Source organism: Nematolebias whitei, chromosome 16 (genome assembly GCF_014905685.2).
Source record: "Nematolebias whitei isolate Nwh7 chromosome 16, NemWhi1, whole genome shotgun sequence".
Classification (NCBI taxonomy): domain Eukaryota; kingdom Metazoa; phylum Chordata; class Actinopteri; order Cyprinodontiformes; family Rivulidae; genus Nematolebias; species Nematolebias whitei.
In genome coordinates this window covers 19,957,621-19,980,373 of record NC_056513.1, presented here as the reverse complement: position 1 = coordinate 19,980,373, position 22,753 = coordinate 19,957,621, and the positions used below count along the sequence as shown (strand labels likewise).

At 38.0% G+C, this 22,753-nt stretch overlaps 1 protein-coding gene across 1 annotated transcript in view; it reads right to left on the bottom strand.

The window, feature by feature from the left end:
- The window catches only part of LOC119423144 (voltage-dependent P/Q-type calcium channel subunit alpha-1A), a 60,158-nt gene extending 37,724 nt beyond the window's left edge, over positions 1 to 22,434 (bottom strand). Inside the window, exons 1-2 of the mRNA XM_037690556.1 lie at positions 22,342 to 22,434; positions 20,415 to 20,554 (exon numbers count right to left, since the gene is read on the bottom strand). Of these exons, the coding sequence (XP_037546484.1) occupies positions 20,415 to 20,554; positions 22,342 to 22,434 (233 nt within the window). The remainder of the gene's footprint in view (positions 1 to 20,414; positions 20,555 to 22,341) is intronic.
- Positions 22,435 to 22,753: the final 319 nt, after the last annotated feature.

Genomic DNA, 22,753 nt, shown 5'->3' with positions numbered 1-22,753 from the left:
AATCTTGCTAAATTGTCACATATAACATCATTCACAACATTTGACCAAAGCATCTATATCTCTGTCCCATCTCTAATTTAAAACTTTTGGCATTAATGCGGTGAATGATGCACATGGAATTTTAGGCCTTTGTTTTTAAAATGTAGTATTTTTCAGTTTATTTAGGATTTTTGTCTCCCTTCTTACTTTGTTTTCAATTATTTTTCTACTGTATTTTAACATAAAACCGTGTATTCAAAGTTATCCAAATTCAATTAAATTCAATTCAGTTTATTTATATAGCACCAAGTCACAACAATGTTGTCTAAGGGCACACTGAACAGAAACATTCACATACATAAAAAGTCAATTAGTAAAGTTATCTATCTAAAGAATTCCTTTTCATAACCAGCATTATACAAACACACAATATCATATAGAAGCTCTGTAGTTATTAGACAACCCTAGAGAATCCCTAATGAAATACAGACTGCAAGGGAAGCGAGGCAACTTCCCCTTAAGAGACCAAGAGCGTGACAAAAAGAGTGAAAAAATGGAACAAGAGTGATAGTCCTGTGTGTTAAGTGTTAGATATAACTGCTGAGGAAGGGAGACATTTAAACTCAATGGAGAAGCAGAGATACAGACTCCAGAGATGAAGCAAGGGAGAGTTTTCTCTGCAGTGGGAGAAAGTGTTTGAATGGTGATGACAGAGGATTTCACTGCTGGGAAACACCTTAAAATGAACCTGTAAAGCAACACAAACACACTTTAAGCTGTGCTGTAACATCCTATCAGTGTGCTAACCTATTAAACGTTGTACCGAATGTCTCATCTCTGCTGCGTATTGTTAAATCGTGTACATTTAAGTGATACAAAATGAGCTGTGCACTCACACTGATATGTCATTCTTTTTACAGAATTCACACTACTTTTTACAGTGTATTTGTCTTTTACCTAAACTCACACAGCACTATTACACATTTATACAATTAAAGTCTTATTTATTTCTTGTTAAATGGTCACTCTCCCAGTTATCCCACATGCAGGACACAAATGCCACAGTGATTTCTAATGAATGACTAAAAAAACAAAAAACAAAAAAAAAAACAATAATGTGAATATGATTATCAAAAGTTGTGTTAATCCAGGTTAAGATAACAACAATAAAATATCTGTTCCAAGTTTAATTTGGAGACAAGGTCACAAACTGAAACTCTAAATTTGGTGTTCCTCTAACTCTGATTGGTCATCACTTGAACTAAAAGTTGCTACTTTAGCAGTATAAATGATATAATAATAATAACTTTAATGTCTTCCTAATAATTGCGTTGGACTATTAGCCATCTTACTTTATTAACAATTCCCCGGCTGCAGCTGTCCTTATAAAGAAGAAGAGATTGATGATGATGATGGAGAGCCTTGATGAAGATCCCAGAGGTCACCTACTAACTTCAGTTTGCTTGGTCTCTCCCCGTTCACAGCATTGCCATGGCAACCGGCAATTCCTCTCTTTGCTGAGTCTCCACGGTTACCGACCTGCTCTCATTCACAAGGGTTGCTAGGGAAACGCAGCCCTGGCTCATTGATGGAATCTCGGCATTGCTGCAGCAACGGGAATCGGAAGTGGGTCTCCTAGCGATTGATTTTCAACCCCTCCAAACCCCTGCATATCCCACCCACGCACACACAACTCTTTCTTGGTCCCATCACACCCTGTTCTAACAGCAGCCCCAGTGCAGCCTGGCAAATAGTGCTTATGCTCACAAACCTGTGCAAGTGCAGTCACACACACACGCATGCATGCACGCACACACACATGCACACTTCAGGTGTCTATGTATGTGTGTGATAGATGCAGTAAAGCTTGGGTTGTAAGATCGACATAATTCTCTGATGATGATAAAAAACCAAACTGTTTCACAACATCTAACCATTGTGATTGAGTCTTCAACAATACACATACATAAGTGCTGTCCCTTGTCTCTGATAGTCTTATGTTTATGTGTACTGTAAAGGTGAAGCAGGTGATAATGTTTTTGCCCATCTCTTTGTATGTCTGTAAGAAAAAAGGTTTGCAAGCTCAATCATCCAGGTAGATAACAAAAAAGGTTAAATCATGTCAAGAAACTTGTCCAGATGGCATGATTTAACCCTTTTGTCTGTTTGTAAGCAAAATATTTCTGGCACAATTAAATTAGTTTTCACTAAACTTGCAGAAAGTAATCACTGACTGTACATCTACAACTGATTACCTTCCAGATTCAATCAAAAAATAGCCACCACACCATTAACAACATTAGCCAACGAATGTCTCCAACAGTCAATGTCACAGGTATTGAGATAATATTTGATGTGGTAGCTAAAGGTGGGCAGTTTAGAGTTGCCAATCAGCCTAACATGCATGTTTTTTAGTCTATGGGAGGAAACCGGAGTAGAAAACCCACACATGCACGGAGAGAACATGCAAATTCCACCCAGAAAGGCCCCCATACTGGGATTTGAGCCAGAGTAACCTGCTCATTGAGAGGTAGCAGCTCCACCAGTTACGCCACCGTGCTGCCAGTGAGTGAGAGACTGAATGGTTGTTTGTCTCGTTTGTCTCTATGTGTCCCTGTGATGAACTTGCGACCTATCCAGGGTGTACCCCACCTCTCGCACAGTGATTGCTGGGAATGGACACCAGTGACCCCCGCGACCCAAAAAGGAAGAAACAGATAAGAATAATGGATGGATGGATGGATAGCTCAAGGTCATTCACATAACATTATCAAGATTTGACCAAAATGGCTACAACTCTGTCATTCTCAACATAAGATGATCTTTGTTTAAACCTCTAGCATGAAAGGCAGCAGGCATTATTTACTACTTCAAGGAATGTTGGGTAAATGAGTTTTAATTGCAAAAACACATTGACTTGGGAAAAAGGACATTGTGATAAGTAACGGACAGCATCAAGTACAAGACAGGACTGAAAAATTAGACAGTACCTCATGGTTGATAAATAACATTAGGTTTATCAAGACAGTTTGAGTGTTAGTGCCTGAGAATGTGTGAACGCATATGACCAGACATACTGTACATGCACTGATGAATGTGCCATAGACTCACCACTGAAAACACAAGAAGGAATGCAGAAAAGATGAGGTATAATGGTGAAGCTGGGTCAAAAACCAAAACTAGGATAGGTAAAAAAGGCATCTCAGGAAAGGAACCAACAACATTATACTGCTTTTGTACATTTTATCATAAACCTTTAAAGGTGTGTTGTTCACATTTAATTTGTAGTTTTAGGTACACTTGTGAAGATGACCTGGTTCAATGTCTTATCCCTAAAACATGTTTCATTAACCAAGTAAATAAAATACTTTGTGCATGTGTAGCAATTATGCGCACCTGGTGCACATGGTCTGTGTGATGGATATTTTAATGTGAGTTCATATGGTAAAAAATACTACAAACACACTGACAACATGGAGAAGATTGGGACGAGTTCCAGCCAGTAACAAACTCATGTGTGTTTTGCTGGTGTACGCATGCACATGCACACAGGGTTTATGTGTGCATCATGTGGAAATAGAGTGGGAGTGCCATGTGTCACCACAGTGTGAGCTCCTGTCCCCTTAGTGTCTCCCACTGAGTCCTTGGTACTGAACCCCCTTGCTTATACACTTGTACACACACATGCATGCAAAAGAAAGCCTGGATCACAGATGAAGCAAATGATACACACACAATAAAGACATTAGAACAGTGTGTTTCAACAAGCTACTAGCAAATATCATTTGTTCTGACATTTGAGCCACCATCATCACAATTACAAAATATATACTTCCCATAATTATTTAGATACCCTGACATAAAAATAAAGTGAGGACACTTTCAAGAAGAACCCAGTTTTATAGTGCAGTTTAAATTGTACAAGTTGTGGTTAATAAATATAAACTACAGGTAACAATAGGTAGGTTGCTAAGGGTGTTTGTTTAAAGAACATGCTACTGCTCCCCAGTAGTTTAAGATATAATTTGTTTATTTATTTGATTATTGTTGTCTACAAATCAAATTCCATAATTTTATATTTTAGTTAAAATCATATCTGAACAATCCATTGCAAGGCTGGTCTCTTGATATTATTATTTAACTGTAAGAAAAACAAACAAAAAAAGGACTAGATTATTGTCAGTGACTGCAACATGTCAACTTTTCTTTTAGCTGTTTCTTAGTAAATAACCACTGATAGTTTTTGCAAGTTTATGATGCTGAATTAGATAAAAAGACAGAAAGAAAAAACATAAACAAACAAACAAACAAACAAAAAACAACAATAAGACTATAGCTTGACTATATGGTGCGTTTAATGAACATGCTCAATTTCCATATTTTAGACAACTGAAAATAACAAAAAAGTTAAAAAAGAAAAAAAATATACCCTCCCCCAATCCCCAAGAAAAATTTAATTTCCAGTTTGTGCAAATCCAAAGTACACCATTATGCAGATGACACAATGATTTAAACATTTGTTTAGTTGATAAGTTGTGCAACAACTACATATATTGCATAAAACTATTTATCCAATAAAATACTGCCCTAAAGAAAAAATATTTTTCTTTTTAATGTTCATAAATGTTGCAGGTATTTATGCTCAATTTGGATTTTTTTGCTCAGAATCAATTATTTTCTATATAGGCCAAAAAAAAATCTGATTTGGGCAGCATTTCCCTAATAGTCAAATTGTGGTTTACTATCAACTATTTTTATTTTTATTCATTTATACTGCCTAGTTTAGTGTAGTATTTCAAGACATATTTAAAATGGACAGGTAACTTGTATTCTTCACGACAATACAGACGATAAATTACCATCCTTACAATATATTTACAATAAAGTTAAACAGGAAAACAACAACATAAAATGATCAAAATTAAACTGTTTATAAATGTCCTAATCTTCTTTAGAAATGCATCCAGTTCTCCATGTAAGGGAATCTATGCATATAATGCTCAGCAAGATGTTGACATTTTCAGTAAGTGAAGACATTTAGTCTATATTTGTTTTACCTTCTTAATATATTTAACATAATGAGTCTCAACTAAAAACCCAATTCCAAAAAAGTTGGGACACTAAACAAATTGTGAATGAAAACTGAATGCAATGATGTGGAGATGGCAAATGTCAATATTTTATTCGTAATATAACATAGATGACAGAGCAAAAGTTTAATCTGAGTAAATGTAACATTTTAAAGGAAAAATATGTTGATTCAAAATTTCACAGTGTCAACAAATACCAAAAAAGTTGGGACAAGTAGCAATAAGTGGCTGGAAAAAGGAAATTGAGCATATAATGAACAGCTGGAAGACCAATTAACACTAATTAGGTCAATTGACAACATGATTGGGTATAAAAAGAGCTTCTCAGAGTGTCAGTGTCTCTCAGAAGCCAAGATGGTAAGAGGATCACCAATTCCACAATTGTTGAGCAGGAAGATAGTGCAACAATACCAGAATGGTGTTACCCAGCATAAAATAGCAAAGACTTTTAAGTTATCATCATCAACCGTGCATACCATCATCAAAAGATTCAGAGAATCTGGAACAATCGCTGTGCGTAAGGGTCAAGGCCGTAAAACTCTACTGGATGCTCGTGATCTCCAGGCCCTTAAACGTCACTGCACCTCAAACAGGAATGCCACTGTCAAAGAAATAACAGAATGGGCTCAGGAATACTTCCAGAAAGCATTGTTAGTGAACACAATCCACCGTGCCATCCGCCGTTGCCAGCTGAAACTCTACAGTGCAAAGAGGAAGCCATTTCTAAGCAAGCTCCACAAGCTCAGACGTTTGCACTGGGCCAGGGGTCATTTAAAATGGAGTGTGGCAAAATGGAAGACTGTTCTGTGGTCAGATGAGTCACGATTTGAAGTTCTTTATGGAACACTGGGACGCCATGTCATCCGGACCAGAGAAAACAAGGATAGCCCAAGTTGTTATCAACGCTCCGCTCAGAAGCCTGCATCACTGATGGTATGGGGTTGCATGAACGCTTGTGGCATGGGTAGCTTGCATGTCTGGAAAGGCCCCATTAATTCAGAGAACTATGTTCAGGTTCTAGAACAACATATGCTCCCATCTAGACGTCATCTCTTTCAGGGAAGATCCAGCATTTTTCAACACAATAATGCCAGACCACATTCTGCAGCAATCACAACATCATGGCTACGTAGGAGAAGGATCCGGGTACTGAAATGGCCAGCCTGCAGTCCAGATCTTTCACCTATAGAGAACATTTGGCGCATCATAAAGAGGAAGGTGCGACAAAGAAGGCCCAAGTCGATTGAACAGTTAGAGGCCTGTATTAGACATGAATGGGAGAGCATTCCTATTTCTAAACTTGAGAAACTGGTCTCCTCTGTCTCCAGACGTCTGTTGAGTGTTGTAAGAAGAAGGGGGGATGTCACACAGTGGTAAAAATGGACTTGTCCCAACTTTTTTGGGATTTGTTGATGCCATGAAATTTGGAAACAACAGATTTTTCCCTTAAAATGATACATTCTCTCAGTTTAAAACTTTTGATCTGTGATTTGTGTTCTATTCTGAATAAAATATTAGATGTTGGCACCTCCACAACATTGCATTCAGTATAATTCACAATTTGTTTAGTGTCCCAACTTTTTTGGAATCCGGTTTGTACAATAAACACAATGTCAAATGTAAGTTCTAAGATTTTATGTGTTCTATTTGGTCACAATGAAATGTGTGAAGTCAACTTTGCAATCAGTTTAGTCTGTTCTTTTAAAAAGTGCTGTTTTAGTTTAGGTCTGGTCCTACAAATGTAACACAAAGTGTAATAGATTTGTATCTGTGATGACTAAGTTAAAAAAAAATAAAAAAATAACCTAGCCCTAATCCAAAGGGATATTTGCCTGCATTCTGCAAAAAATGTTTTATCAACTCTGCAAATGTTATGTCAGTTTTATCTGGTCTCTACTACCAGTACTAAGGCAGTGAGTACAAACCATTTTCCCATGGGGAGGTCCACTTGATGGGTAAAGTGGGAAGGTCAGCAGTGGAAACACAGGAATGTAATGGCCAGATGATCAAGAGACCTGTGTTTTTGAATCATTTTATCTCTCTTGTATTTTGAAAATATTTTTGTCTGAACATCTTTTAAGGTTGTTTTCCTTCTTTCCTTCCATCCTTCCTTTGTTTCCTTGTGCTTTCTCAATCTTTTGGCTCTTGAAACGGCTGAAGCAAAGCACAAGCACACACTCATTTTGACCACAGTCTCCATCTTCATCCTGCTTTCCCCTTTAATTCCCTCTGTTCACTTTCTCACTTTTGTGTTTTTGCTGATCTCAGCAGAATGTTAACACTCAGCTGATGGACTCTCTCTCTCTTTTATACTCACTCCCAACCAAAGTTTTACCATCCTTCCTCCAATCTTTCCATCTTTTTATTTCTCTCTCTCACACTTCTTCTTTGACTTTGATGGCATGATGGATGCAAGAGGAGAAATGAAGGTGGCCTTAAGAAGAAAGACTTGTCATTTTCTCTCTACCATGCTTTCCCCAACTATGACCCCTTCTGTCCTTTAATATTATATGTTTTATTAACCTTGATTATTTAGAGTTGACCTTATTTGTGTTCTTTGCCGCAAACCTTGACTGACTATTAGAGGATTCTGGCGCACATGACTGACTAGCACAAGTAAAAAAAAAAAAAAAAAAGGAATACGATTTAAAAGAGGAAATTGTCTTAAAAAGTGATTTTAAGCAGTATTCTATTAAATTAAAGCATTTTATGCTGAAGACATCTTCATTTAAAACCGTAGCAAAGTGGGGGAAAAAGCAGCCTATACGCCCAGATTTTGAAAAAAAAAAAAAAAAAAAAAAAGTGTAAAAATAAATTAACTACTACCACCTTAATGTGATGGAAGGGTTTGAGTACCACTGTGATTCTGGGGGCTATGTTGTCGGGGGCATCAACTCCTGGTAGGGTGTCCCATGGCAAACAGGCCTCAGGGGAGGGGTCAGACAAAGAGCAATTCAAAACCTTGATGAAGAAACAACAGCTGCATCAGGAAACCTCAACCAGAAAAGAGAATCCAAGGCACCTCCCTGGAGCCAGGCCTGTTGGGGGGTGGGTGGGGGGTGGGGTGGCTTGTTGGGGAGCACATGGTGGTCGAGCCTTGGCTCCTGCTGTGCAAATCAGGTGGAGGGTGTGGGAGGGCCCCTGGCCATGCCGATTTCTGGTGGCATAAACTAGCTCTAGGGACGTGGAATGTCACCTCACTGGCGAGTAAGGAGCTAGACCTTGTGTCTGAGGTTGAGCAGTACCAACTAGATATAGTTGGGCTCACCTCTCTGCACAGCAGGCTCTGGAACCCAACTCCTGAAGAGAGGCTGGACTCACTCCTACTCTGGAGTTGTCCAGGGAGAGAGGGGTCGAGCAGGTGTGGGGATACTCACAACCCCTGGCTGAATGCCTCAGTGTTGGAGTTTTCCCTCACTGAACAAGAGGGTTGCCTCTCTACAGCATTAGACTGCAGGAGGGAAGGTTCTGAAGGTTGTTTGAGCTTATGCACTAAACATCAGTTCAGATTACCCAGCCTTCCAGCCTTTCTCGAGTCTCTGGATGGTGTCTTGGAAGGGGTGCCATCTGGAGATTCCCTCTTTCTAGTTTAACATCATGACAGAGGTCACTGAGGTAGTCAAAAAGCTCCTCGGTGGCAGGGCGCCAGGGGTGAACGAGGTTTGCCCTGGCCCCTGAGTTGTGAAAGGATCTGGATGTTGTGGGGCTGGGTTAACACATCTCTTCAATGCCGCATGGAGGACTGAGGCAATACCTGTGGAATGGCAGACTGGGGTGGTGGTTGCCATTTTTAAAAATGAGTACTGGAGTGTATTCCAACTATTTTAGGATCACACTTCCCGCCCTACCTGGGAAAGTTTATTCCAGGGTGTTGAAAGGGAGGTTCAGAATGATTGTCAAACCTCAGATTCAGGGGGAGCAGTATGGTTTCCATCCTGGCCATGGAACAGTGGACAAGATCTTTAGCCTTAAAGAGTTGCTAAGGGGGTCATGGGGGCTTGCTTCTCCGTTCTATATGTGTTTTTTGGGATCTGGAGAAGGCTTATGACTGTGTTCCTCAAGTCATTCTGTGGGGGGTGCTGCGGGAATATGGGGTGCCTGGGTTGCTTTTAAGAGCTATCTAGTTCCTGTATAACCAAAGCAGGAGCTGTGTCCACATTCTTGGCACAAAGTCAAACTCGTTCTCAGTGCAAGTTGGACTCTGCCAGGATTGTCCCTTGTCTCCAATCCTGTTTGTTGTTTTCATGGATAGCATCTTGAGGTGCAGTCATGGGGGGAAGGGTGTCTGGTTTGGTAGCTTCAAGGTCTCATTTATGCCTTATGTGGATGATGTGGTTCTGCTAGCATCTTCAGTCCAAGAACTTCAGCGTCCACTGGGGTGGTTTGCAAGTGAGTTGGAAGCAGTTGGAATGAGAGACTAAAAAAAACAGCTTTTCTACGCATAGAAAGGGGCTATGGGTTTAAAAATGAGCTCACTGATCTATTGTTCACAAACACTCATAATTAAGTGAATCTGAATTGAACAACTTGCCAATTTTCTCTGTTTTCTCACAATTTTCAGTTATCAACCAATATTCAGGTGGATACCAACATACAGTACTGGCAAAAAACAATAGTCAGAAAAAGAAAAATGCTCAGTTTTACATTCTGTTAGTCATTTCCACTTTTTCAATCACTTTCATTTATCTGAACAGTTATGGGAATGCTGGCAAACAAAAAAAATGGTGGGATGCTTGCACAGACCGATACCCTTAAAGAGTTTGAATTCAAATGCGGCAGACAAATTGCCGGGCACCGAGTTGGAGGGTATAAGAGAATGTATAGAAGAGTCACGAGTCTTTAAATGACTGCAGAGCAATAATGATAATGGAAGTGATGGCAAAAGGACAACTTTCAACCAAGAAGCCTCTCTCTCTCTTTGTGTGACCTCATTATTCTTCCCCTGCTGGTCTTACTTTCCTCACTTACTGTTCTTATAACATTTCCTCAAAAAGTTAAGGTGTGAATCCATGTCTCTGGGTATTCTTATCTAGCATTATATTATATTTTGATTAATCAAAATCTAACTAAAACTAATGTTAGAAGTGATGTTTCATTCACAGCCAGGAACTTTTCATTCTGAATGTACTTTGTCTCAAACTGCCTATAAACTCAAATGCCATGAGTCAATACACCTGAAAAACATGTCAAAGACAAATTTCAACTAATCTGTTCTTTTGCTGAAGCTAAACTATGGTGTGAACTATTTCTGCTCCGAGGCCAAGATTCCTGTATCCCTTTGTCTTGGGTTCTAATGTCATTTAGTACCTCTTCCAGATATGCCACTGACACAAGACATGACTTTTTGCCCTAAGGTTTTGAGAAATGCTTTTCAGTACTTGTAGGGTTTGTAAGTCCCAACAAAACAATGTTTAAAAGACCAAAAAGAAAAAAAAAAAGTCTTGTCTGGTTTGAACTAGCTGTGACTGTTTTATGGTATCTGAGACATTTATACATTATTTGGAGTTTTCTTAAGCTGCTGAATGAACGTCACATTAAAAATAAAATTTGACTTTCAAAAGATGTATTTAAGGTGTGCTAAAAAAGTGAAGTCAGGTTCTGACTTCACTTTTTTATATTTTTCTACCTGGATTATTGAGCATGCATCAGGGTATTTAAGGTGTTATTTCTTGAAGACAGCCATGTTTTTGCTGCTTAGATGTAGTTTAGAATCGCCATTGTAGGACACCATTCATATGTAACAAATCATTGAGACCATGTTTTCTGTAAGAAAGAATGAATGAATGAATGAATAAATAAACTACACCAAATGTACAACTTAATATTTAGTATATTTTCTTGTTTTTAGAATTTGGGATGGCATATGTCTATATTGAAACATGTCCTCTGTGAAAACCAGTAGAAGAGTGAAAGGGACATATTTGGTGTCCTCCTATTGATTGAATGGACCAGACTCTACTGTAAATGATTAGATTTCAGTGTGATGTCACAGCATGGCACTAAAAATCAATGCACAGACATTCCTGAATACTAAATACTCTGGTCTCTGCGTATGTGTGCACAAGTCCCCTCTTCTCTTATCCCACTTCTCATTAATTCTTGTTCCCATCAAGTAGCTCTCTCACTGGTTTGTTTGCCAAAAATGATGTCAGCACACATGCGCTCAAACACGCAAGTGCATACACACTTTACAAAACTGTCAGAAGCCTCCTCAGTCACGACTCGCACAGCACAATCATACACTCCAAAAGGAACCAAGATAGAAACTAAAGTGAGAAAGAGAGAGACTGACACTACTAACACACAGAAGAAAATGAAACTAAATGAAGTCTTAAGTCTTGGTTGTATGTCTTAAATGATAAAAGTGTGTTTTATGACAGAATATGAAACAGGTGAGATGAAGAATAATGATCCAAGTCTAGTTGAAGCCTAAACATTATAAGGATTAGTTTAGCTTAGATGTGACACAAAACAAAAAATTGCAAATTTATTTAAATGATCCACCATTTAAAGCTGATTTGTCCAAAGATTACCAGGCATCCTTGATTCCCAATAAAATTTAAGACTGGCAATACTTTTCACTAATAGGTCACCAAGTATGCAGTAAGAAAGTTTTCCTTCTGAGAACCACAAGCAATATTTTTAGAGCTTTGTGTAAAAGTACTGATTAATACAATAGTAAATGGTTTGAAGATATATGCATGTAGTTTAACCTCTCCAGGTCCTTCAAATCACTTACAAAAGTTTCTCATTCACATTCATATAGGGTTTTTTATTGAATATTTCACGCATGATACTGAGCACCCCCCTCACACATATCTAGTGTGTGTGTGTGTGTGTGTGGGGGGGGGGTGTCAGTGTCTTGCCAAGGACACTGGCATGCAGAAGAGACTGGGGATTGGAAGATGACCTCCATGCCACTGGACCAATAATATGTTTACACGTGAATGATAGACATTGATGAATTAGTATACAAAAAAATTGCTGCAGTTTGTTTTTCAAAGGTTATAACATATTTGCCTTTTTTTTTGGTCAAGGGCTGGACAATGGAAATCCAAATCGATGGTGAAACTATCTGACATATGGCTCACCACTTCTGCCTAAAATGCAATAGTCTTGTGGGCAATTGTGTTTTTACTTTCATAGTTAAAGTTGGAGTGCAGGAAAAAAAAAGATGCATTAAAGAATCTAGATACCTAGTCCTGGCGATTCTGAATCAATTCTAAAAGCCCATAAATCAATTTTAAAATGTGTTTGTTTTATTTTTTTTTTTCTCCGCTCCTACAACCAAGAGTACTGCATATAACATTACGTGTCCACTTGGCCACCGTAGAATTTGGCCTTGTAGGCCACTGTACAGCAAGCTTGTTAGCCAGCTCCCTTTATCTTAACGGAGTCCGCTAGCATGGAGCGGAGCTTTTAAAACAGGAACTGTTACCGAAGTGCTTAGCAAAAAGATCACTGCATTAAATAAAAATAAGATATACAGTGAGGAAAATAAGTATTTGAACATCCTTCGACTTTGCAAGTTCTCCCACTTAGAAATCAAGGAGGGGTCTGAAATTTTCATCTTAGGTGCATGTCCACTGTGAGACATAATTTAAATAAATAAAAAAATCCGGAAATCACAATGCATGATTTTTAAAATAATTTATTTGTGTGTTAATGTAGCAAACAAGTATTTGAACACCTGCCAATCAGCAACATTTCTGGCCCTCAAAGACCTGTTAGTCCACCTCTAAAAAGTCCACCTCCACTCCACTTATTATTCTAAATTAGAAGCACCTGTTTGAGGTTGTTAGCTGCATAAAGACACCTGTCCACCCCACATAATCAGTAAAACTCCAACTACTAACATGGCTAAGACCAAAGAGCTGTCCAAAGACACCAGAGACAAAATTGTAGACCTCCACAAGGCTGGAAAGGGCTACGGGGCAATTGTCAAGCAGCTTGGTGAAAAAAGATCAACTGTTGGAGCAATTATTAGAAAATGGAAGAAGCTAAACATGACTGTCAATCTCCCTCAGACTGGGGTTCCATGCAAGATCTCACCTTGTGGCGTATCAATGATCCTAAGAAAGGTGAGGAATCAGCCCAGAACTACACAGGAGGAGCTGGTCAATGACCTGAAGAGAGCTGGCACCACTGTTTCCATGGTTACTGTGGGTAATACACTAAGACGTCATAGTTTAAAATCATGCATGGCCCGGAAGGTTCCCCTGCTTAAATCAGCACACATCCAGGCCCGTCTTAAGTTTGCCCATGACCATTTGGCTGATCCAGAGGAGTCATGGGAGAAAGTTATGTGGTCAGATGAGACCAAAATAGAACTTTTTGGTCTTAATTCCACTTGCTGTGTTTGGAGGACAAAAATGATGAGCACCATCCCAAAAACACCATCCCTACTGTGATGCATGGGGGTGGAAGCATCATGTTTGGGGGTGATTTTCTGCACATGGGACAGGACGACTGCACTGTATTAAGGAGAGGATTACCGGAGCCATGTATTGTGAGATTTTGGGGAACAACCTCCTTCCCTCAGTTAGAGCATTGCAGATGGGTCGTGGCTGGGTCTTCCATCATGACAATGACCCGAAGCACACAGCCAGGATAACCAAGGAGTGGCTCCGTAAGAAGCATATCAAGGTTCTGGAGTGGCCTAGCCAGTCTCCAGACCTAAACCCTAAAGAAAATCTTTGGAGCGAGCTCAAACTCCGTGTTTCTCAGCGACAGCCCAGAAACCTGGCTGATCTAGAGATCTGTGTGGAGGAATGGGCCAAAATCCTGCTGCAGTGTGTGCAGACCTGGTGAAAAACTACAGGAAACCTTTGACCTCTAATTGCAAACAAAGGCTACTGTACCAAATATTAACATTGATTTTCACAGGTGTTCAAATACTTATTTGCAGCAGTAACACACAAATAAATTATTTTAAAAAATCATACATTGTGATTTCCAAATTATTATTATTTTTTTTAGATTATGTCTCTCACAGTGGACATGCACCTAAGATGAAAATTTCAGACCCTTCCATGATTTCTAAGTGGGAGAACTTGCAAAGTCGCAGCATGTTCAAATACTTATTTTCCTCACTGTAATTACAGCATAAAGAATAAAAACATAAAAACACAAATCATTATCAGAAAGAATGAAATAGTAAAACAGATCACCGTTTGTTAAATATCAGTGAATAAAGGTGTGTTTTCAGGAGAGTTTTAAAAGCAGAGAAGTGGCCCTTCAAATGTTGATGGACAGATCGTTCCAGATATCCTGATGCATGCTCAATAATCCAGGCAGAAAAATCTAAAGTCTGGTCCTCTGGACATTCAAAAAACAAAACAAAGCAATTCAAAACAAAACAAACAAACAAACAAAAAAGTTGAAACGTTTTGTCTCTCATCCGAAAAACTTCTTCAGATCGTTCCAGAGTTTAGGGCCCACGACTGAAAATGCCCAATCTCCTCTGATCTTCAACCTGGTTTTTGATACCACCAAAAGCAGCTGGTCTGATGATCTCAAAGCCAGAGGAGTTGCATAGGGATGGAAAAGGTCAGAGAGGTATGAGGGTGCGAGGCCACTGATGCACTTAAATGTCAGCAGGATAATTTTAAAATCAATTCTGACACGCACAGGAAGCCAGTGAAGGGAGGATAGCACGGTGAAATGTGCTCAAAACCTACGAGTTCTTGTTAATAGCCGAGCTGCAGCATTTTGGGCAAGCTGGAGACTTGACAGGGAAGCCTGACTGACCCCAACATAAAGCGAGTTGCAGTAGTCCAGCCGGGTTGTAATGAATGCATGGACTAAATTTTCAAGGTCGGATCTGGTGGCATGCGTTTACTTCCGCGTATACTTTTGAAATACAGCTGATTTGACCGTCAAAGTGCATTTATTAAGGAAAAGTTAGACAGACACACATTTACTATAATTTTGAGCAGACACAACTGTTGTTAAGTGCTAATCTTGTTCAATTCTTATTAAAATCCTCCCGTACATGCTCTCATGGCCGCCATTTGCTCATCGATTTTTGTCACATCGGCCCACATTTCTGGGTTCGGCCCACATTTCCAGGTTGTCAGCAGTGACACGTAACAAACGTGACACGTCAGCATTGACGCATAATAGATGCAACGTATACGACGAAGCAATGTATTTATGGATTTTTCCACTTTATTAGACAAATATGGACTGATGCGACTTATAGGGCGGAGCGACGTGTACGACAAAAAATAGGGTAATAAAAGTTATGTTAAAAAAAAACCTCACATGTTCCAAGGCCTCCCCTGGTAAAGTCTTAAAGTACCAGTTGTCTTCATTTTACTTTCTTTCAAAGGGATGATGGACTGTACTGGACTGTACTAATACAGCACCTTTCTATCTTATCAAGATACTCAAAGTGCTTTACAACACAATCTGTGTCCTCATTTACCCATTCATACAGCACTCTACTAGATCTCTACAAAGAATAATCAGAGCTTTATCCCATTCATATACCGATAGGACACACATCGGAGGCAATGAGGGGTTCAGTGTCTTGCCCAAAGACACTTCAGCATGTGGGTGCTGGTGGAATCGAATGCCTAACTCTCGCGTTGGAGGACAACTGCTCTAACCACTCAGCAGCAGCAGCCCCCAAAACAACAAAACAACATTTCACTTTATCTTGTTACTTCAGGGGAGTTGTAAATTAAGAGTCCAGACGAGCCTGAATCTATCTAATTATCGAAAACGCTCTGACGTACGCACGTCCCAAAACTAAAAGCAATGAATCATATTGAAAACTGAGGGGATCAGCATGCACAACTCAGATGTGCAAATCTTTGCAGGATGATTGGTTAAATGTGTGTTGATTTATTTTTTGGACCAAAGAAACCTTTTCATACTTCAAAGTATCTATATTAAACAACAATTGTTAATAAAACTTCTTTCACAGTCTTTATCTTTTAATTCAGAGAAAGAGCTCCTTTGAAGTGAAAGGTATTATAGTATTTTTTAAAGCTAAACTTGTCAACAGTTTAGGAAATCCATACTTTTTTTTTTTATTCAGAGCACCATTTGTCAACTAAAAATCAAACATATCACAGAGAAATACACCAAGTGTGAGGCTCAGGTTTGCTGAGCCCACATCTGAAGCCAGAAAAGAATAACTATGACCATTTTTGAACCCCTACCAATAAAATAAAAACTAGCTGCTTGGAGTTTTCACTGATATCTTGTTTTCATTTTAAAATATCAATTTTTGTGATTTGTGAACATTTGTAATATCACTTTAAGCGGCAGTCTAGACCGTGGATAGCAATTGTGTACATACACTCACAGCTGCTAAATAAAGAAATGCTGCATGTGTTCTTGTGTGTGTTCGTATTCAGTGAGGAACCAGCGGAGTGTGTTTTATAGGTTGCGCTGAGTGATTGATCATAGCGAGCTGGGGAAAGCAGGTTACTGCAGCACTTACACACACACATTCATTCCCGCTCTGCATTTTTCATTTCCCCCTCTCCCCTCCTCCTTTGTTCCATCTCCATCTTTGCTTCCCCTCCTCCTCCACATCGCTCTTCCACACCTCTCTTTCTCTCTTTCATCCTCCATACATCACTCTCGCTATCCCCCCCCCACCCAGACATCACTCTCTCCTCCTTCCTGCAGTCGCATGTTTTAAACTGCTCTGTCTTTTTTATACTGTCAGTAAGAACAGACAAGAACAACAAAATAAAAAGAATACAAAGAAACAAAAACATCCTGCATTTCCCCACTTTTTTTTTCTTTCTGTCTTTTTATCCAGAGCCCTGGGGAATGGAGAGATGTTGTCACGTGACTCTTTCTCCACCTCCTCCTTTTCCTTCCTCTGTTATCTAGCTGCAGTAGTACTCTGCTGCAACTCTGGCAAGGGGCTCCATTCGGTCTCAGAGGGTTTCCTCTGCCTCCTTTTCACAATATCATCTAACATCTACTCTATGCTGCCATGTGTCCACCCATCTACAATTCTGCAGTAAGAGTTGAGTTTAAGTGATGGCAGTTTGAAGTTGTGCAATAACCAATCACACTTTATGTTGATAGATTGGTATTTATGAAAACAACCTCTGTGGAAAGTGAGGAAAGACTCTGGTAGTCTTTACTTTTTAAATAAAGTTCTCTTCAGACACGAGCCATTGGTGACATGTTCCGTTATGAGACATTTTCATGGTAAAATACTTTGGATTATTTGAAGTGGGTTTGAGTGGAGGAGTTATGAGTGAGTGTCTTACCTGCACCAGTCAGAGCTATATTAGTTTAGAGACTAGGGAAGGAGTCAAAAACTCAAAACTTTTGTTTAGCAGTTAGGATAAAGGCTATCATATATGCTGATCGGCAGTGACTTTATTTCTGCAGAGCTGGGGTGACAGGAGATAAGAGCGATAAGAGAATATTTGCAATCGATAAATTATTTAAAATGGAAAAAAAAAAATATTTGCTAGAGAGAAAGAAAATATAAAGACGTTAAACTGTACAAAGTTCCAGCAGGCTTAGTGCACAGTTAGCATAGCAACATGAGCATTGTTAAGTTGAGTAAAATGTCAATATAAAAAGCAGTTTCTCTCCCACAAAAATGACAATGTGTTGAATTCCCTAACTTATTGTCCACATAAACTGTGAGGAAATTTGAGTCTGTTCTGTCCGAGACAAAACATTTCTCTGGATCGAGTCCTGTCCTGAGCAGGGGTTAGCTTACTTTTCCAGTTACAATTTATCCACAAGTATCAAGATCTATATTGTTCTGATTACAGTCTACTGCAGGTGAGATACTAACTGTGTATAAGAACACAATAAAACCCCACTTCATAAAAAAAACTGCCCCTTTAATACTCACAGCTTCATTCATACATAGATTCATATATAGACACAGTAGCTACAAAAAGCCAAGATAGCTCAATGCTTGCCACATTCCCGAGAATGGGCATTAAAGTAATTGTATGAATGCTTATGAAACATTCACACTATTGGGATCCATTTTTCTTCCGTACATTTTCCGGCATCTTTCTCATTCCACAAAGTTTGTGCTATTTCAACAAATCCATATCAAAATGTTCAGCTCATTCAGGAGAAAGGTGCTATGACATGTGGTACTGGTGCAACTTTAGTTTTTTGAAATATTTAGCCTTTTCTGCCACTTTTTTCTCATAGAAAATCAATGAAGCTCATTTTACATCCTTCAAATCATTAGATCCGTTTACAACCTTTTACTGCTCCTTTCACATTTTGTTCTGGTTCAGCTTCTTTCAGCTTCCTTGTGCAAATTTGAACTCTTTTTCAGCTACTTTCAGCTGTTTAATGCTCCTTTCAGATGCTTTCTGCTAACAAAAACATGTTTGTGCTTCTTCTAACTTCTTTCTGCAAGTTTCAGATTATTCTGCTATTTTAGCTACTATTTAGCCATTTTATGCTAATTTTAGCTTTTTGGCTAATTCCACATTGTTTGCTATAATTTCAATGTTTTTCAGCCTAATTCAGGAAGCATGTGCTCCCTCCACTTACTTCTGGTAATTTAAACTTTGTTCTGTATTTTTTATTTTTTTTTTAATCTACTTTTCAGCAGTTTTTTGATTTTTTTTTGCTTATTTCAGCTTTTTTTTCCAGATAATTTTCACTTTTTTGTACTCATTTCTGCGTCTTTCAGCCTAATTGGGCAAACATGTTCGTTCTGCTTTTTTCTGCTAATTTAAGCTTGTTCTAAATTTTCATCTAGCGTTTTACCATTTTTAGTAAATTTCAGAAGCTTTCAGATAAATTCAGGTTTTTAATGGTAATTTCTGCTACTTTCAGCCTAATTATTTATGCTCATGTCAGCTTGTTACGCTGCTTTCAGCTTTTTCTACTAATTTCAGCTTTTTCCTGCTGTTTCAGCTACAATTTAGCTCTTTTGATGCTAATTTTAGCCTTTTTAGCTAATTCCAGATTTTTTTTTGGTAGCTCATTGCAGTTTTTTTCTACTTCCTTCAGGTATTTTAAGCTTCTTCCTGCACTTACAGCTACTTTTCAGCCTTTTTTAAATTTGTTTTATTAATTTCATCTTTTTTTCTCATTTTCTAATTGTTGTGCTCATTTTTGCTTATTTAAACCTAATTCAACAAATATGCTATATTTCTTATGCTAATTTAGACTTGTTCTTCCATTTCAGCTACATTTGAGCATTTTTTTAAGATAATTTCAGCTGTTTTTCAGCAAGTTCTTCAGCAATAAGCATTCACACTGCATTTTCAGATGAAATGCAGTTTCTCTAGTTAATGTATATTATCAACTTGAATCTAAAGTAGATGCCATTTGTATTATTATTATTTTTAATTTAAAATTGATCAGATAAAGAACAAAGGAGCAAAAGAGAGAAGGAGGGTAATGGAGGATGTTCTGCTACCCCTCTGTCAGGCACTACCATAACAACAAACCTTCTCCCCCATTTTTTCTCAGAAGTGACATTTCATTTTGCCCTGGTTGCTGCTCCCTGCAGTGATGTTCTGATCCGGCCTGTGTGAGTGTGTGTGTTTGTGTCCTCATTAAAGGCAGAGAGCGACTGGGGGGAGTGGCCCTGATCACACAATCGCACAGTGTCAAATCAGACCTCTGCTGTGGCTTCATGAGTGTTTGTGATCAGAAAAAAACTAAAGTCATTATACTGAAGGCACACATTCACACACATACAAATTCAGTGTGGAAAATAATACAAAAAAAAATAAATCACATTTTTCTGATGTTTAATTTTGAAATATCAGAGTAAATTGTAACCAAAACTTTTCATCTTTAAGAAATTGTATTCTGTTCTGCAGACTTTTGTGAAACATAGTGTCATTGTTTTAGACTGAATACAAAAAGACATTTAAAAAATGGTTCTGCAAAAGATGAATCCCCCTAAGTAACTACACATAACATATTTTTGTTACTCATCCTATCAAGCCACTCTCATCAGGTAAACAAGAATAGAAAAAGGTTACAGAAGTGTAAAATTGGCACATGCCCAAAATAAGGTAATAGATTACTATTTTAGACAAGAATAGCCTTTCATTTGTCTTTCAGGGAAGAGAAGAGTAGCTGTGAGACTTACTGGTAAATCTATTAAAGCACAATCAAAATTCTGAAGTCAGACATTTTTAAAATGCTTTGACCTCTGAATAGCAGCCAACAGAACACATAACACTTGTTAATTATCCAAATATGAAATATATTTGGATTAATTTGTACAACAAATAAATTGCACAAATATAAACTAATATTGAGGGGTTTTGTAAATCCATACATACATAATAAAGAATAAACAAACAAAAAAAACAATTAAATAAAAAGGCAATGCTACAAAAAATGCTAGAGTGCACTCACCCAGTGAGCACGACCACAAAGTCCATGACGTTCCAGCCGTTCCTCAGATAGGAGCCCTTATGTAAAGCAAATCCCAGAGCCAGGATCTTAATCCCAGACTCAAAACAGAAGATGGCTATGAAGTAAGGCTCTGTCTCTTCCTGCAGGGAGAGAAGGTGAGGGAGCAAAGTGAGGTATGTTACGAAGAAAAATGTGAATGGCAACACAAAACTAGACCGAAGAGAAAAGTTGAGAATAAGTGAGATGAGAAAAGAACAGAATCTGTGGGAGGCAGAATGTGGGGCATCTTGTGCACATGCAGATTATTGTGTGACTACTTATGAAGCATCCACACTAGTACATACAACTTGTTCAGGAGAAGGGTGCTATGACTTTTTGTATTGGAGCAATTTTAGCTTTTTGAAATATTTAGCCTTTTTCCATCATTTTTTTCCCCCTCAGAAAATGAATTGAGCTCATTTTACATCCTTCAGATCTTTAGATGTGTTTACAACCTTTTACTGCTCCTTTCACATTTTATTCTGGTTCAGCTTCTTTCAGCTTCCTTGTGCAAATATAAACTTTTTTCAGCAACATTCAGCTGCTTTTTCCAGCTGTTTTGTGCTCCTTTCAGATTATTTCTTTTTGTGCTTCTTCTAATTTCTTTCTGCTAATTTCAGCTTGTTATGGTGTTTTCAGCTGATTTCTGCAAGTTTCAGCTTATTCTGCTATTTCACTACTATTCAGCGGTTTTTATGCAAATTTAAGATTATTCAGCTAATTTTGCATTTGTTGCACTCATTTCTACTTTTTTCAGCTTGATTCAAACGAGTCCTTTCTCCACATCTTTCTGGTAGTTTAAGCTTCCTTCTGCTTTTTAGCTACTTTTTTTTTTTTTTTTTTTTTTTGCTAATTAAATTTTTTTTTTTCCAGATAATATCCACTTTTTTTGTGCTCATTTCTTCTTCTTTAAGCCTAATTGGGCAAACATGTTATTTCTGCTTTCTTCTGCTAATTTAAGCCTGTTCAACCTTTTCAGCTACTTTTTGGCATTTTTTTTTAGCTAAGTTAAGCTGTTTTCAGATTAATTGAAGTTTTTCATGGTAATTTTTGCTACTTTCAACCTCATTAACTTCTTTACGGTAATCTAGGCTTATTATGCTCCTCTCAGTTTATTTCAGTTAGTTTCACCTTTATCTGATATTTCAGCTACTATTTAGCTGTTTTAAATGGAAATTCTAGCTTTTTCTGCTAATTCCACTTTTTTTGGAGCTCATTTCAGCTCTTTCCACTTCCTTCTGGTAGTTTTGCTTTTTCTGCCTTTTCAGCTAATTTTTAGCATTTTTTTTCATTACAGCTTTTTTAGCTAGTTTCCTAATTTTGTGCTAATTTCTGCTCATTAAAACTTCATTCAGCAAATGTGTGTTCTTTGCACTTTCTTCTGCTAATTTAGGCTTGTTCTTCCATTTCAGCTACAATTCAACATGTTTTGTAGTCAATTTCAGCAGTTTTTTCAGCAAGTTCTTCAGCAATAAGCATTCACACCACATTTTTGCAGGAAATGCAATTTCTCTCTTTTTGTTTGTTTGTTTGTTTGTTTATTTGTGTGTCATCGTGATGGAAAAATACCTGGCTGCATAAAAAAATGAAGCATCAATTAGAACATCTTACAATCAATTTCAAACCATCAAAACAAATGATCAGACATATGTGTAAAAATAATTGAAATCTAAAACCACTGTAAGAATTCACTGTAAACATGTGATTGTTCACTCGTGTGTTTATTTTGCACATGTGTGCTCTCTGAATACAAGACGTGTGTGTATTGTCCATTAACTGCCACTGTGCTAGAAAGGAATCATTTACTTTTGTGTAAGTGTGCACAATGTTTATGTGGACATGTGCTGTGCATACACATGTGTGTGTGTGTTTGCATAGCTTGTTGTACCAGTCGTTCAGACAGAGGTGTCTTGTCTCCATCAGGAAGATGCTGTTCCAGAGCCAGGACAATGCAGTTTGCAATGATGGTGGTGAGGATCATCCATTCAAATGGAGTATAGCTGGAGTTAAGGTCAATGTAACCAACAGGGAGGAAACGTGCAAACACATACCACCTATATATAGACAACATGTACACATACACATAAATATACATTTAATAATATGCAAACTAATTATCTCACAGCAGACCTCACTCATGGATAATCTAGGTTTAAAACTCAAAAATAAACAGTTGCATTGAAGCATTTCCTGAATACAGTAATGTAAAAAAAATAAGGATGTTTCTTTTATATTATGGTTTATTATTAATTTGATATATATATATATATATATATATATATATATATATATATATATAT